Source organism: Anopheles arabiensis, chromosome 3 (genome assembly GCF_016920715.1).
Source record: "Anopheles arabiensis isolate DONGOLA chromosome 3, AaraD3, whole genome shotgun sequence".
In the NCBI taxonomy this organism is placed as follows: Eukaryota; Metazoa; Arthropoda; class Insecta; order Diptera; family Culicidae; genus Anopheles; species Anopheles arabiensis.
Window position 1 is genome coordinate 87,971,742 of NC_053518.1, and position 16,121 is coordinate 87,987,862.

General features: G+C 45.4%; 2 protein-coding genes across 9 annotated transcripts in view; one reads left to right on the top strand and one right to left on the bottom strand.

Annotated features, from left to right (window-relative positions):
* The window catches only part of LOC120904627 (lissencephaly-1 homolog), a 53,862-nt gene that overhangs the window by 32,611 nt on the left and 5,130 nt on the right, over nucleotides 1-16,121 (top strand). For all 8 annotated transcript variants that reach the window (XM_040314788.1, XM_040314786.1, XM_040314792.1 and 5 more), the window contains one exon: nucleotides 15,626-16,083. In XM_040314788.1, the coding sequence (XP_040170722.1) occupies nucleotides 15,626-16,083 (458 nt within the window). The remainder of the gene's footprint in view (nucleotides 1-15,625; nucleotides 16,084-16,121) is intronic.
* Nucleotides 3,167-8,036, bottom strand: LOC120904630 (elongation of very long chain fatty acids protein AAEL008004). Its single transcript, XM_040314796.1, has 6 exons — nucleotides 7,390-8,036; nucleotides 4,618-4,808; nucleotides 4,466-4,546; nucleotides 4,164-4,326; nucleotides 3,896-4,032; nucleotides 3,167-3,809 (listed from the first exon to the last, which is right to left on the bottom strand). Exons 1-6 carry the CDS (start codon nucleotides 7,529-7,531, stop codon nucleotides 3,525-3,527), a joined length of 999 nt encoding a protein of 332 aa, XP_040170730.1. The 5' UTR covers nucleotides 7,532-8,036; the 3' UTR covers nucleotides 3,167-3,524.

Here is a 16,121-nt window from a genome sequence, read left to right on the forward strand (position 1 = left end):
TCTATTACACACGTGCGAACACGTTGCTCGCCCAATCGATCGAGCTTTTGTTTGCCTTTTCACACCAATGCGGCATTGTCAATCTCTTGTTTCCTCCATTTGGGGTGTGCGGTCGCTTTGAAATTTATTTATGTTTACACGCGTGGGTGTAAAAATACACATTTGCATTGGGAAGGCAAAGATGCAACACCAGCGGAAGCAGGCAGCGCTTCAGCGGGACAACATTTTAATGCCGCACGGTGTGCGGGGTGCGTCTTCCTAAAACCATTCACATCTCACCTTTGGAGAGAGATGCGCAACCGTTCGAAATCGACTGGCGATGATGGGAAGAGCGCTCTTCTTCCGATCATCCGAAGCGCGTGCGTTTGTGTCGCTATGGAAGATGTGAAGGTTTTGTTTGGAAGCGGCAACCCATCGTCGTTGTCGTGGTTGTCGTTGGGTATTTCTATAAATCCTCCCCTCGGTTAGAGCCGAATAGAAATGGACGAGAAATGCGCCGTCCACTTCCTTCTTCCCGCCCAAATGGCAGTGTCTTTTTTTACGGCTGCGCTGCTGCTGGCTGGCAGCTCCTACTCTACAGGCAGGGGCTCCGCGCTTATTGCGTGTTACGAAATGTTGGAATTTTTCGGTGTGTCTATATATGCGCCACGTGTGCATGTGATGGGAGTTTGGGAGGGTGCGCGCGTTTTTTTGCTGCTGTTGCCGTCTGTATTAAACCCATATAAAACATCCAATTCTGTGGAGTGTGGAGAAAGGCGTGAGAGGAGGGGGTAGTATGGGGATATTTTCCTGGCCAGCGAATAAAATCTATTGGGTGTAGAGGGACAAAAAACACGAGCTCGATGTGAGAAGTGTCTGTCTGGCACCGTCGTTGTCGTCGCATCATTCAGCGGGAGAAAAGTGTCATCCGGCCGATCGTACCTTAGAGGGAAGAGTGTTTGATCGCTGCGCTAGTTGGTGGATTGATCTTGAGTTATGGCGGGATGCTGCTGGTGGTGATAATTGCTTGTCGAAAGTGTTACTCTTTCGTTTAACAATGTGAGATCTTTTGGATAGTGTAAATTAATATCTAATACACTTTAAAGATTTTCTATACAGAAACGTTTTTGGATTATGTGATTGGAGATATGGAAAGCCTCTTTTTTGGTAAATGTTTACACATTTGGTCTGCCAAGCATATGTTCTGCTTTGTTTATGCCCTCTTTGGGCTTAATTCAACTGTTATGAATATTTTGCCATAACTGGTTTGTTTTTCATTAGTCTTTAAACCTATCCAATAAAATCAGTACAATGTACAATGTAGCCTCTAGCATTAGTCGCACAAATGTCATTGCGGGCAAGGCTTCTACACTATCTTTACCTCAACAGCGACGCGTTTCCTTCCTGCGACGCAGTGCGCTTATAAATTGAGTGTCCGTGTGTGTGTGTGCAGTCAACCGATAGGAGTTTTACTATTCGCTACGCCGATGACGACCGAGAGCCCACTACCAGTATCGGTTACTTCCTTTAGCGTGACTAATCTCGCTTTTTGTGCATATTTTGAAATGCCAGCTGTCGGTTCAGCACACGAGTACGATACAAATAAGGAACTGTAAGCTAATAGTACAAAAAACATCGATAGCTAAAGAAATATCTTATTTCAAGTTGCTTAAGTTGTTATGTGATAGTAATAATTGGCTTGACAAATGTTTGCCCAATGCCAAAAGGCTCTTACACGCTGTGCTTTGCGAGATAATGGATTTAATCATGGTGTCGCGTTGAACAGACGAAACAGTGATAATTTTGATTAAATGTGTCCATTGTTTTGACATTCCTGATATAGTGTAAATAAATAATGAATACACTACGCAGAGGAAAATGAGATTTCAAAACGTTTTTGACCCACTCTGGCTCGCGTTGGACACGGATGGCACTAATTGTTCGTGTGCCTCGGTCTCTTCCTCTCGATGGATTTGGTACAAGTGTGAGCCTTCGCGCACGAAAATCGATGAAACGCAGCCAGCGCCATCTAGTTGTGAGCTAGCGCGACTATGGGAGCGTTACGAAGCGTTACGAACCTTCTGCGTGTAACGCTTCATTGTGAAAACGTGGTGCTTGTGACCAGACAGTAGTAGTAAGTTTTGCTTACAGCTAATTTGGTATAATTTTGTTTGAAGTGGTAGGTGTTAGCCACTAAATTAACTACTTAATCTTATTTCAACCGAGGATTACGGTTATATACTTTTTAAAATGGGTTTTAATTCCGACCAACAGGGAATTTATTTTACATTTGACATTTGATCTATCAAAACGCAAAGAACTGAAAAATTACAAAAATCACGTATATAGAGTATGGCGTAGATCCAGAAATACCTGTACATTCATCTCTTGCAGGTAAATTTGGGTTGTCAGGATTATATTTGGTTGTATAGGTCCGTATCTTTCAGAAATTCAATGCTATTTTGTGACCTTATAGGATTTGAATTTCACTGTATAATTTACATGGTAATGTATTCTTCTTACATTTTTGAAATAGTATGTGATGCGACAATGTACTGCTTATATGTTTTTTTATTTGACCATTTAAAAGGTAATTTTGTCAGAAGGGCATACGGCTTTTTATCCCGATTTGTTATCCTCTTATGCAATGCGTACGATCCTCACCTAAAAGGGTGACTTTCGTTAATAGTTTTCTCCCATTTCATCTTTTCGATTGAGATATACTACACTTTCACTCGCTTTTTGCAAACTCTCATCAATAGTATGATGATGACGCGATGACGTCACTGTGGCCACGCCGTCAGAGGGTTCAGCCGTGATCACCATGGGAAGAAACGATGGTGAGAAACGGATCGTGGCAAGAAGTTGAAGACTGTGGTGCGTCATATCAAATAAGGAAAAGGCAATTAAACGATTTAAGCCGCTCGACTGTATAAGAGTATATCATTTGAATCAATCTTAAGCTTATTTCACACGCTATAAATGTGTCCATTGAATCCGAGCGAGCAGCGAAAACGAACGAAATGTTTTATTGTCAAATTTGACGGCATTACGAATTTAGATGCCTTCTGTGTTGGTATGTGGTCCCTGAAAATGATTATTTTTAGGTTTTTTTTTGTGCTTTTATTTATTAACCAATTTACTTTCTAATTCTATGTCGATTTGAGCGTAATGGATGCTTCTAATATGAATTACAGCGTCAACACTGTGGAGGCTTCTAGTCTATTTCCTTTTGTAATCTATTTACAACTGAGCGATTGGAACCTTTCTTTTTGCCTTTAAGCAATGTGAAATGTGTTCATGATATATTTTTGGTCGAATCATTCAATGTTAGTAGTAAAGGAAACGCTACAACTAATCTACAGCGTAAATTGTAGTGTTATGCCGTGGGTGTTACAAGTAGTACGCAAAAACAAAGTAAAATAGATATTACATTTTCTTTCAGCCATCCCTAGGAAGTTCTTATCACAAAAAATGGTATTTACAAAACAAACCAACCAAAAAATCACATGATATCCATATTCAGTCTTTCAGAATAGGGAAAGTCATTGTTGCTTCTTGAGCGGCAGCGACTCCACTGATACCACTTGCTGCTGCTGCTGCTGCTGCTGCTGCTGGTGTTCTTGCTGGCAGGAGGCTGCCAGAGCTGTTGCTTCCTGCTGCGCCGCCTTCGCAGTGGCCTGTTTGCGGTAATTTTCCAGATAGAAATTCATAAACAGCACGAAGAATATGCTGGCGTTGCACAGCAGCAGGAAGGTGATAAACTTCGGGAAGGCACAGTCCGTAAGCAGCGCGTTGATCGCGTGTCCGATGCAGATAACAAACTGGGCCTAAAACAAATGGAAAGCAATGGGAAAATGAAACAAAACAGTGGAACAATTCAAACACAGGCGTTGTGCTCTATGCTGAGACTTACAATCTGTAATTCGGTTAAAAACTGCTTCCAGAAAAGATACTTCTGATAGCGCGGTCCCATCGCGGACAGCATGTAGTAGAGGTACATCAGCGTGTGGACAAAGTTGTTGATAATGTTGGGCAGTGTTGCATTGCCACCTGTTAAATAAGTTGTAAAAAATAAATAAAAACAGAGAGAAAACATCAAAAACATTATGCATTCAAAGATGCAGATCTTTCGCTCGGGCACCGACGGACCCCGATACAGATTGGAGGCGACATTATCATACCTGCGAGGAACTTGGTCAGTATCCAAGCCTCGATCGGGGTGAGCGAGTGGTGGTACAGATGGAGATAGGAAATTTGTGACTTTTTCTTGCGCAGCACAAAGAATACCGTGTCCGCAAACTCGGACAGCTTCGAGAGGTAGTAGATGTAGCAGAGGTTGAACATCTGTTTGTGAGACGAGATGATGATGTGTGAGGTGTTTGTGTGTGTGTGAAAAAGAAGAGTAAAATATGCAGATTTGATTAGGTATTCCTTTTTTTTGAGTGGAAATGTTTTTTTCTCCCTCTTCTATTCAGCAACTTACCCGTCGCGATAGTTGATCGTCACTGTAGTCGACCGGTTGGCATGTTAAGCTGTACCCGCGTGCCCAACCCGCCATCAAGTGCTGCGGCGAAAGCAGATGTTGAAAATGGCTTTGAATTTCCATTACATTGGGATAGGGACAAGGGCACTTACCTCGTAGAACATGTAAGCGCTCAGCAGGACCTGGCCGAGGTTGTAATAGAAGAGGGTGTTGGTAAGCTGCATCGGTTTCCGGTCGCGCATGTACGTCGGTCCGATGATCAGCACCCAGGCGAGGTAGGTCAGCACCATCCCGACCGTCGGCAGCGGATTGTCCATGAAGGGAAGCTGCTTGGCGCGTGGATCTGGCGCGAGAGAGGCGGGTCGTTAAATGAGTGTTTTGAATAATCGGTTAATATATACATTTGTTAAAAAAATCAGCAAATCAAACTACCGCTAGCTCTCCTTTTTTTAGCGTTTTTGAAAGCGATAAAATTAGAACCGTGAACGCAGGGACGTCCTCCATGTGCCTTATAAACCTCTTAATAGTTGCACCGCGAATGCAAATGATTCAACGAACGGTTGACGCAGAATGCGTTTTCGATCGCCAATAACAATCTGGCAAAGGTAGTATGGGGTGTTGTGTTGTTTGTCGCCATCCAATACCTTCGAAACATGAAAAAATGAAGGTCATAGGCTGGTCCAGACTAGGTTCAGTTGACCAAGCTCATCAATAATCATAAAATCTATAACTGCGAGCAAAGCTGACGACAACAACAATTGTTTAGAGGTAGGTTCGAAATGGAATCGCTATCCAGTCGAGACTTTTGATTCATTCAATCATCTTTCAACAAGGCGCAGAGGATATCCATTCAAATCACTGTTAGCTAGAGGATGAGGATGAAATAATTTCCTACAAAAAATAATCCCATTAATAGTAAATCTTTTGATTAGGCATGAATTAATTGATTAGCTCCCTTCCGATCTAAACAATTACTCAGCAATTTTGGTTTAGAAGCGATGCTAAAGATAGTAAACGCGCAACGCGCCTGCTCAATCGATTAATCTTAAATGTTCTTGAAGGCCCAACAAATGTCGGCAAAAAATGTGACCTTCCTAGGCAGAGTTCATTTACATGACTCTGTGAGAGGCACTGGCACTGGAAGCAGCTCCGGCAAACAAAAGCACTGTTGCGAAAGTTTCACTACAACGATAAATGTGTAAACCGCCAAATAAACAATTTTGGTGACAGAATTGTAGCGGAACACAAGGCCATCATCGTATGCTGAACGATGTAGGTCCAGCGGGATACGCTCGTTGTTGACTGGCGTCAGCAGTTAGCAAACACATGACTTTCATGGCCCATGGCCATCGATCTCTCTCCCAAACAACTCGCAAAGCGCGCCAGAGCACATGGTCAAGTTTATCGACCTGAAGACAAATGGTATCAGCGAGAGCGTGGAGATCATGTACATCTTTTGCAATCTCGCTGACAGATGACAAATACGGGCTGCCCTTCTTCTGTGTCGCTGCTTGTACATTGCATAACTGGTCCATGCAGAGCAGTGCGGATGTCGTTGTTGTCGCTTGACAAAGAAGGGTAATTAGGTATTATGATCCGCGCAAAGATCCATACCTCTCTCACTTGGTTGGTTGTGATCTTAAGTTGTGTTGTTTAATTAGGTCAAGCTCACGGTGACAGAGGATCACATTTTGGAGGCTGTAGCTGGTTAAATGGCTCCATCATCATCGCGCACACTTGAACTTGAGAAAGTGCTGCTGTCGCTCGGAGCGGCCTTTACCATGAAGCGCAACCCTCTCGCAAGCGATAGTTGTAATCGTTTTGAGCGTCACCGCCGGAGGACAATATGAGCATAAACTATGAACTAACATCGTACGCAAACTCTTTTGCCCGAGGCGATCATTAAAAGTGAATGAACATATAAGACATTAACTGCCACCGACGCGTTCAACTACGGACGTTGCACTGGGAAAAGAGGTAACATGATTGCTTACAAAGCAGAGCAGTGCCTAAGCGCAATGTGTGTTCCTCGTCGTGGCATTGATTGAGTTCAGCGGTTAAGGTTAGCTTTTCGGCGTTTGATTGAAGGTTTGGCAGTGCAGAGGCCTTTAGTCCACATCCGGGGGTGGTTAAGAAAAGTGGAACGCTTCAAATCTTTATGACCATATCTTAGTGTACTGAATCAATTAAAGATATATTATGGCTTGCGAATGTTAAATGATGTTTCTGTTTATCACATAATCTGCTAAAACAGACCCAAAATCAGCCGTATAGATGCTAGATCTTTGGAAACCCCCCTTTTCCTTGGCGTTCTATATCTAACATTTTACCTAGACATATACTGGATTTAGCATTATTAAGCCAAAAAGGTTTAGATATATCTTGAAGATACTTTTGAAACATTACAGGAATATTGATTATTCATGTCGCAGAAATTGTAGCTTCAGATAAACTCACAAGTCTCTCCCTTGATAACACAAAACAATATAGCAAATTCAAGAGAGTGCACTTGAATAAATGTAAATTAAGCTAGTGATATAATTTGTTGCAGTTGTGATGATATCCATCCATGTATATTAAATTTCTTAGAACGTCGTCTGGGGCTTTGGATATGCCATCTCATGTCTTCTTCTTCTTCTTCTATTTGGCGTAACATCCTACGCGGACAACATATAAAGACTTTCGAGACTTAATTCATTACCACGCACATCCGGGATAGTCAATCCTTGCTACGGTCCTTTCTAGGCTGGAACCCATGACGGGCATGTTATTGAGTTGTTCGAGTTGACGAGTGTGCTACGGAACCGCCCGCCATGTCATGCTGAATACTGAATACTTATTGCTACAATGTAATTGAGTATCGATCTACATGTGTCATGGTATTTGGGAGCTGAGTGTGAGTTTTATGTGCTCTCAGTAATTACCTCCAATGAGATCCTCCACCAGATTCCAGTATCGGTCGATTAATCGCGTCCAATTGCGATCTGCCTGATATTCGTCGATCGCCAACTGCATGATGTAGTTGGACGCCAGCGTAAAATCGGTAAAGTTGTCCCTTACGTCCATGTTGTGAGCGATAATAATACTGCTGCTTCGCTGTGCTGCTAATTAAAATAGCTTAACAGTGCCTTCTACTGCACTTGTTCTTCACACGCGCACTCGGTAGAACTCTTTGCCTAGAATGTCAGCACAGTGACCTCAAACCGCGCTCGTTATAGTCCACGAAAACCCGCTTAATGGTGTACTTTCCGGTGCGTCTCACTGTGTCGACTACAGCGTCACATCTGGGTCAGTGGTGTGCTATCATCGTCAGCCAGTTCTACGTTGACACAGTTTTCCGAATGCAATCGCGGCACCTTCTTCAATTGGTTTTCACACTCATTCGCACACTTATCGGCACACGCATACATGCACACTTGAGAACTTTGGAGTTTAGAAACTTAGCACAACATTCACACACGTGCTTAAGCTGCTCAGAAATTCGATACGATCATCCAATCCAACTCAAACAGAGCTGAGCTGCGAACTGAACTAAACTGCCCGCGTGGCTTGTCGAGATGCTGCTGCAGGACTACTGCTGGCAAGTCATTTTTCCACCCGGAGTTACACTCCGCTGGTGTATCGGAATTGGAAAATTAACAACTCCCTCCCCCCAGTGAGCAAAAAAAAAAAAAAAAAGGCAGCCACGACGCATATGACGGATTCGTTTCCCACCCCTTGGGCCTTTTAAAACGATTAGGTCTCTGGTGTACGTTCTAAGAGCTGTTTTGCAAAAATCACTGCAGAAATATTTCGGCAAGCGAGCGAGCGAGCGCGCGAACGAACGAGCGAAAGAAAGACATTCCCTCTCCCTTGCCGAGTAAGGTGTCGGTGTGTCGCGGTCGTCTTTTTTCCTTCTAAAACCTTCCAAGGACGATAGCTTTTGGTTTGGTTCGTAGGTTGGTTTTCCCACTCTCCTCGAACGCAGCCGAGTTTCCTCCGCCGCCGACCGCTGGGGGTGGTGTGTGGGGTGCGTTTGATCTGATGAACGGTCGATCGGTGGCGGGCAGCAGCGGTGGTAGCGTTGTTATCCTCCCAAGCGAAACTGCAAGAACGAGAGGGAGAGACAGCGAGAGAGTGCAATAGACCAATTCACCCCAACCGTCGACCTATGGCATGAGCGCATAAGTAGAAATATATGTTTTTTTTTTATATAAAGCAAAAGGAAGCATATCCTCCCTCTCCACACACTGGCACAGTAGAGCGTTATAAATGTCTCCCCACTGCCATACGCTCTGCTCCGCGCAAGAAAAGCTCCTTCCTTTGATGTGTGACGTATGCAAGCCGACTGGTACGAAAAGGGAAGGGATATGGTGGTAGAACTAGTGAGCGCAGCGTGCGCCTTACCGGGTGTTTGGTGTAGCGGGCGCGGCGTAACGGTGACACACCACGACGACGGTATATCTGCGCACGATCGCGTATCGCAGATCGAGCCACACGGGCGTACGCTGTCCCCGCTTAGATGAGTGTCCTTGAACACGCGGCGCGGCATGCGAACGGCAAACGGTAGCCAACCCGAGCGCTCGCGCGCGCACGCTCGTGAAAACCCATTAGAAGCTGCCTTCTTTGCCAAGCCAGAGGGTATAGTAGATGTCTGGATTTGGTGGTTGGATGCTGGCCTGAGTGCAGTTGCACTTGCACCGAAAGAGTGCAGCCGTATAGAACGATCTCGATCTGCTGCTGTATGTATACCATGTGGAACTAGCAACTTTGGAGGAAGAGGTTGGCTGCTCACAGCAGAGAAGACGACCCTCCGCTATGTGTGGTTGGTTCTTGTTTTGGACGGTGGTTTAACCTGTTCCTTTTCGCGGTTGCTGTTAGTAGTAGCCCCGTGTTAGTGGTTGCTGCCTTTGTGGGTTTTCAAGATCGTACGCTTGAAATTGCGAGCGGTTTTTCCTCATGTGTTTTAGGCATTAGGCAGGGCGCGTATGGGATCGATTTCTTGCTGTTTTGCAACCGTACATAAAGCGAGGATGCAAGATGTCGCTACGGCGATTAGAGTACAGAAGAGACGGAAAAGCTTTGTATGTGTTTCTGTTTAGTTAAAGTAGGATGGGAACTGTAGAAATAAATGTCAGATGCCCATGCGTCGGTTCGTCACTTTAAGTCTTTCGTGTATTTCTTTTATTATTTGCGTTTATAAGACTCTCTTTGAAGATTAGTAGTGCTAAACACATGTCAAATCAATTCCCCAAGTTGGGCTTCTCTGCTTATTCGCTTTTTATTCGTATAAATTAAATGACATTATTTATTTTCTTAATTTAAATTAACTACAGATTTTAGACGAATTAGATGAATGATTCTACGAAATTGATTTAAACATCCTGTACTTTTCCGCCTTCACTAATGGCGTCAAAGCTTCCACCTTAATGTTTCATTTAATGTTCGTGGGAATTAAAAGATTTGGCTGGTATCTAAAGTATTTATTCATTCCCATCATATAATATTCGCTAATTAGTTGTTCTGTCGATTTAAATTTAATTTGAACAACCCCCAAAACCTCAATATTAAGATAACGTTTTTTTGCGCTAATGAAGCTGGGCAATTGTTGTTGTTGTGCGCCATCGCTCTCCCTTGCTACTAGCAAAGCCAAACGACGGAGTGGGGGAACGACTGCTCAAGAACGATTGCCTCACCGAATGACATCGAAGAATTTGTACCCCTGCACTGCCTCTTCGTGCCCGTTGCATGACCAGTTGACCAGTTTCGATCGATTGCAACACGTTGGGCTCGACTGCAGCAACCAACCTGCGAGGGAAGCCGCCGAAGAATTGCCACTCTAATGGATATTCTAGTTCTATGTGGGTACTGCTTCACTTCCTCACCGGCCGCTTTCGGGTATGCTTGCACAAAGGCCATCTGTTAAATGCTTCACCCAGTCTTCCTTCGGCCGAATGGAGTGCCGATGTAGTAAATACTCTAAGCCCTTTTTTCCACCATTTAGTTTGTTTATTTGGCAACACGGCAAGCTCTGTGTTTGGTGCCGTTTGCTTTACCAACTTCAACGCAAAAGTTCAACGACATGTGTGTTGTTGTTGCAAATTATCCACTATCGTGCGGGCTGTGGTGGTTTCCCTTATCTTGTGAGATCGTTTAATTTCGCAAACGCTTCTGCCACTTGCGCACATAGGAAGGAAACGACCATTTAGGATGATTAATGAGCCAATCATTTGCCTCTGTGTATAGTGGTGGGCCCCCTTACTACACACTTCTACACCTTAGTCTGGTGGGCGAGTTTTAGTCTCCTTTCTGGACGTAAATTGAGCCACTAGAGACAAACGTTAGAAGCCCTTATTGGTGCGGCGAAGGTCTGCATCGGAACAAGAGCGATTCTCAATTACGCCGCCGCCGTGCCCGTGGTGGTCGTTGCGTGCTTGTGTGCATTCACTCGCTACTCGCTGATCGAGATGGCGTAAAACTGGCCGACGACACTCCCCACCGTTTGCCGCTGCACTTTTGTCGGTCAACGGCGGAAAACTTGTTTGTTTTTCGCGGACTCTCAAGTTCTCTGTCTGTCACCCCGCTTTGGGGGGTTTTTTTTTTGGTGTGTGTCTATGTGCGAATTTCAACCTATTCCATGCGCCGTGCTAGGTAGCTCAATTCTAGCGCGCAGTTTTCGTGACCGGTTCTTAGTATATGGCTAGTTTCGCATTCCCGGGCCCAAACCGGGGGTTCGTGAGAGAGAGAGGAGCCTATGTGTTCTTTGTGGTGCTCCCTAATCTCTTGGCGCGAGCGCAGAGACAAGTACGGTACAACCGCGGAAAAAGTGTTGCAATCTGCATGCACTTTATATGGTGGAAACGGCAACTGGTAGGCCTCGGATGGGTATGTTAACTTTTGCGGCGAAACATTCACCTCACGGTAGAGTTTGTCGGAATGTCAAAGGTTTAGAAATAATATATTTTTGATGATTATTTGATTTTTTTTTATTTAACGAGGTGATAATATGAAAAAAAAAAGTCTAATAAGAATAATATTGCAAAACTATTTCAATGATGTAAAAAAGTCCTAAAAATTAAATCAGTAACACAACATAAATTGAACAACAAGAAAATTTATATTCTGTTTCCTTTATTTTTATAATTTAAATCCAACGGTTTACTTATTTTTGATTAATTTATTTGATCAATGTATTTTTGTTAAAATACTGTTTGAGATAAACATGTATGTGTTAATTATTTTTATGTTTTAAATAGGCATTTGATCTTTACATATAACGCTCTTACTAAGCAGTTGGTTAGTTCTTTGATTTGCCCCCAAACGTACTCTGCTCGGTTTGACACCCCTGCCCGAGTGCGCCGTCACTGCCATCATCGTGGCTTAGGAGTGCGCAGCGAATGGTGGAATTTTCTCTGACTCTTTCCCTACGTCAACTAATCGCCGGGCACCAACCAACACCACTCCGTTGGAAGGGAGAAAACCACATCGCGAGGAATCTTACCCCGCCAAGGTCGCCCTGATGCCAGCAGCAGCAGCAGCACCAGCCCAGTGGCGGTTCAATGATCTGTGATAGTTCTGGCAAATTTAACCGGTATCGGTGTGTGATTATGTCGCGATCATGCACGAGATGTAAGGCAATCGGTGCAAAACCGTCCCCCATTCGCGCCCGTACACGTAGCAGTGCTGCATATATACGGGTGCACGCCCTTACTCCACCGCCACCTTGCCAATATGCTCTGCCCAGCCTTCTTTGATGACTTAAAGGACGCGCGACTGCGCGATCACCGCCACCGCCCACCGCGCCACGTGAAATGGTGGGCGTTTTCGTGTGCGATCCGACTTTCGAAAGACCTGCGCGTTAACGATCGCCAGCATCGGAACGATGATCGGGGCGGATCCCGCCCTCCGCCCTGCGCCGATTATGATGCTGTTTTAAATAATCTGTATCGGGGTCGGGCTGGCACTTGTTGGCTGTTGTAAGGGCGTATCGCACTCAATCGGTCGTTTGTTGTTGCGGCGCTGTGTGGAGTTCGCTCACAGTGAGTGAGTGCAATTCATAATTTTACCCTCAATCATCGCACGGGGCGCGGGAGATTGATTTTTTTTACGAATCGAAGCGTGATTTACCAATTTAAGTAAAAACTGCTGCTTGTAATGACGACTTAGCGCTCTTAGCAGAGGGGTTTGCAGGTGTCTGTACCTGTCCTAGTACACCGCCGGGCAAGACCAGTCTATTAGCTAGCAACGTAGCGGATGGATCACCGTGCCGAATTGTGCATCGCGAACAAGATTGAAATCCGTTCCGTTCTGTTAAGATACAGATCTCGCCGCCACAGCAGAGGACAGTGCAATGGGCAACGGAAGGTTAGAGGGGTTTCTTACCCAGTAAGGAGGGAGAGAGGAGGGTGATGATCGATTTTGCATTCGTTTGTGATTTTCGAGCCCCAATCGAAGGGCGACGATACTGGAAACCGTTTTCTACGGTCATTTGCTATTGAGTCTCACTGCTCTACCTCTCGACCGTAGCGCTGCGGAGGTTACAGACTACAGGCTCTACCGACACCCTGCGCACCGGAGGGAGAAGATCGGAAACTCACCGGATCGAAGGACGGAGGCGGGGTGTTTATAATTTGCCGCCGGGTGCAATGAGGCGTTATAACACACCGTGCCTGTCTTCCGAGTGCAGAGGGTGTTACTGCCGGCACTGCTCTGCCGCCTGCCATGTGTCCTGAGGTCGGAATTGATCCGTAAAGCGATCGCGCTCAAGCGCGCGCGCGGGTGCACCGTTAGACAATCCGGCCTCAGGGTGGACTTCGGAGCGCGCGGTTCGGTGAGTGACTAATGTGCCATTATGTTCCGCTGCGCTCGTATCCCTCGATGAGCTTCAGCTCTTCTCTATCGCTCCGCCGCCGCCTTTTTCGGTCGGAAATAACTCTTTCAAAAGTTGATGAAAAATCACACGATCGATGATTTATGGTTTGCGGAAATTGATGTGCACAGCTCCCCGGGTGTGTGTGTGTGTGTGCAATATCGATTGGTCAATCGATTCTGGGTAGATTAGTCTACGTCTCGCCCTCAGCACGATTTCCTCTCGGCACGTTCTTGGTGGTTGCGATCGACGATCAATTCTGCCCAATTTGATGCAATCCAGCGTATCGATCAAAACACCAGAGCCATCATGCTGTTGCAAACCTCCAACAATCAATCAAAACGTGTGATGGAAGCAAAGATAAGTGAATAGTAGGGTCGTTAAGTAGCAGGTAGAACGTGGTTTCTCTAGCACAACAACACCTTCCGCCCTCGTTAATCATCAAAATTAACTTCCAAAAAGGAACACACAATAGTGGCCGTCGTTTCGGGTGGGTTCGTGAAAACTCCGTTGCTCGAGATTGGATTTTCAATTTTCCGTTCACTTTTTCGCTATCGGAGGAGAACCTTCGGTTTGTTGTAATGTAAACATTGCTAAAATAGGATCGCTTTAGTGTCACGGAGATTGACTTCTGTTTGGACCAGTTCATTGTCTTTGTGTGTGGGGACCGCTTGCCTGGCACACCGCGTGAGTTCGCACGAAGAAAAACTAAGGTCACAGAGAGAGCAGAGAGACACCACAAGAAGTGTGCCCTCAAAATGTTTTGTTTCTATTCAGAATTAGACTGGGGAGGGACACGCTTTAAGGTTTTTTTTCTAGAGGCGCTTATGCGTCCTTGGAGTGTGTTAATTTTGAAATGAGAATTTGTTTTTAAATATATTGGGACGGAGATCGATCCATCAGCTGCATACTACTAAATCCTCTGGCGCGAGCGTTGTCTTATAGCTCATGTTTTAAGCTACCGATCCAAGGGTTTTTGTTTATTGCGATGGCCCAGACTCGTCCGACCTGCGTTGAATAGTGTCTTAAATTGGGAAGAGCCCCTAGCGCGCGCGGAAGTGATCGACCTTTCCTTGATCGGTGTCGAAAGCGGCCTCTCGTTTGAGGTTTGTGATTAAAATTTGGTTTGTGTCAGACGGTGCCGCCAGGGATATGGTTGATCGAAAACCATCGTTGCCAAAAGGTAACGAAGCATGACTTGTATCATGTTTGTACTATGATTAAATGCTCGTGTCGGGCTGAAACGATGAATGGTGAGCGGGGCGGGTGAATATGAATACGAACACCGATGAATAGAGGGCCGGCTGGGTGGATTGATGGAGAAGTTCAGACAGGTTAGAGCTAGCGAGTCCGGTTGGATGGAAGATGATGCGATCATGGCAAAACATGCGTCACCATTTATTATTTTGGGGCTGTTACGAATGAGAAAATGATGAATTGTGGTTAGAGATAAAGGCATATTTTTGGTAACATCGTGTCTACAGATCTATCGTTTAATATACAGTTAGTGTGAAGGAGAACGGGTGAGACAAGGCGAGCAATGCTGCTATTTAGCTCTTCCGCTTAAGGCTCGTGTGGTGTTGGGCGTAGTCTGGGAAGAGATTCCAGTTTGAATCTTCATTTAATAGAAGTATCATAGAGGTAAAGGTTACTCTTGAAGGCTATAGACGGGTGCATTTGATCTATGCAAATGTTAATCGAAAGATAATCAAATAGGACGAACGTTAGATGCATAAATGGCTCGCAATCGAAGGACGTTGGTGGTATTCGTTGGACACCAGTGCTGCAAAATGTCATGAGCATCACGTAATGTTCACCAACGAAAACAATGAACATAAAGGTAGCGCTTGATGCTCATTGCTGATACTCAATGAAAATGCGTCATGACTATCGCGATGATCACCAAAAGAAAATGTCGCGACCAAGTGTTGATTGCACAAAATGTCACCAAGAATGTGATGGTCAGACCAACTGTTTGAGTCTCAGCTCTGATCATCACAGTATAGCTCGTGACGCTGACATGATTTTGTTTCAGCCGGAATTTGTCATGACTATGTCAGTGTCATTTTGCAGAACTGATCACAGTAAAAAAAGTCATGACATAGTGGCTGATAATGTGATAGTCGCAAAAAATGTCACGAAGCATGTATATGTCACATCAATCGTTTTTAGTATCACCTCTGATTATCACAATTGAGTACGTAACGCTGACATGGATTTTGTTTCAGTTAGATTGTTTTATGACATTGACAGACCTTTTGTTGGATGACACTACAGCTTCCTTTTTCCCCCCTTTGTTTTCTTCCCCACAGTAACCAAGCGATTGCCGATTACCTGGGAAGCAACGGATACACAGACGCGCTGGAAGCGTTCCGGAAGGAGGCGGACATGCCGAACGAGATCGAGCGCAAGTACGGCGGGCTGCTCGAGAAGAAGTGGACCTCCGTCATCCGGCTGCAGAAGAAGGTGATGGAGCTGGAGGCGAAGCTGTCCGAGGCGGAGAAGGAGGTGATCGAGGGCGCCCCGACCAAAGCGAAGCGCACGCCGAGCGACTGGATACCGCGCCCGCCGGAGAAGTTTGCGCTCGCCGGCCACCGGGCGACGGTCACGCGCGTTGTCTTTCATCCCGTCTTCAGCATGATGGTGTCCGCGTCGGAGGACGCCACGATCAAGGTGTGGGACTTTGAGACGGGCGAATACGAGCGCACGCTCAAGGGCCATACGGACTCGGTACAGGATTTGGCATTCGATTCGCAAGGCAAGCTGCTCGGTAAGTGTCCCGGCTGAAGTCGTCGTCGTCGTTGTCGT